This window comes from Corvus brachyrhynchos, unplaced genomic scaffold (assembly GCF_000691975.1).
Source record: "Corvus brachyrhynchos isolate BGI_N302 unplaced genomic scaffold, ASM69197v1 scaffold1, whole genome shotgun sequence".
NCBI lineage: Eukaryota > Metazoa > Chordata > Aves > Passeriformes > Corvidae > Corvus > Corvus brachyrhynchos.
In genome coordinates this window covers 13,620,033-13,621,102 of record NW_008237222.1, presented here as the reverse complement: position 1 = coordinate 13,621,102, position 1,070 = coordinate 13,620,033, and the positions used below count along the sequence as shown (strand labels likewise).

The 1,070-nt window shown below is 44.3% G+C and overlaps 1 protein-coding gene across 1 annotated transcript in view; it reads left to right on the top strand.

Moving 5' to 3' along the window:
- The first annotated feature begins 874 nt into the window (after window positions 1-874).
- Window positions 875-1,070, top strand: part of TMEM18 (transmembrane protein 18) — a 2,882-nt gene continuing 2,686 nt past the window's right edge. The window contains exon 1 of the mRNA XM_017728949.1: window positions 875-960. Within this exon, the coding sequence (XP_017584438.1) occupies window positions 875-960 (86 nt within the window). The remainder of the gene's footprint in view (window positions 961-1,070) is intronic.

The following is a 1,070-nucleotide window of genomic DNA, read 5'->3' as shown; positions in this document are numbered from 1 at the left end:
CACCTTATTTAATTTTACAACACTTCAAGTGAAAGCCTTGATTAGCCTCCAGGTATTATTTCTGTTGAGAAAAGACTAATAAAAACCTAAAGGGGAAAAAAAAATTAAAAGCCTTTGTTTCAGGTATCTCACACTAAATTGCAGAAGTGTGACAGCGAAGAGAGCCCAGGTCACAATGATGACCTGTATCTGGCTATATGGTAAACTAAATTAAAAGAGTATCTGTAATATTTACTTATACATGCACTTCAAAACATTTTGAAAAAGAAAAAGAAGCCAAAACTTCACATCTGATAAGCCAAAATGTCAGAAAAAAAATATTTTAATGAAAGCTGAATGCGGAGGTATATATCAAAGTATTGTTTGATCAACAAATCTAATCCTTTAGATTAGATTTAGTTTAGTTGTTAGGATTCTGAGTTTGAAATGCTCTTTAAGTGGTAAGCCTTAAGAGTGGTTGGTTCTTCCAGACCTAGATACATTTAGCAAATGGAGTTACAAATTACGATGTTTAAGCTGTTCCCTTTCCATTGTAACATTTTTTTTTTTCAACTTCCAAAGTTAAAAAATGTGTCCTTGAGCTCTGCTGTAGTGGCAAGAGCAGGAGGGGGCCCCGCTGCCCCTCGAGGTTGGCGGGGGTCGCGGTGGGCACTGCTGGGAGAGAAGTAGTGGTTTTCATTTGACTTAAGGTCCTGCCTGGCGAGCTCAACTGTGTTTGTTTTTAAAGAACTCCCAGCTGGGCTTAAAGCTCTTTTTGTCTTGCACTTTCATCGCTAAAGCCAACTCTGGGTGTTGCTGAGAGGAGACCAAAAGCAAACACCAGTGCTGGGCCACGGACCCAAAGTGCCGAGTCCAGCGGGCACCCACAGACCAGATGGTGACACTGGTGGCCTCCCGACATCAAGCGCTGAAAACGCGACCAGAGCTTCTTCCCCGCTCCGAAAAGCCAGGGCTGCTTCTGTCAGCCACGCTCGGAAGGAACCACCGGGGTGTGCGGAGCCACCTCAGCCCGTCCTCGAAAACACGAGCCCATTTGCAATCCCTTCGCTTCGGGGAATGCGGGGCCACCT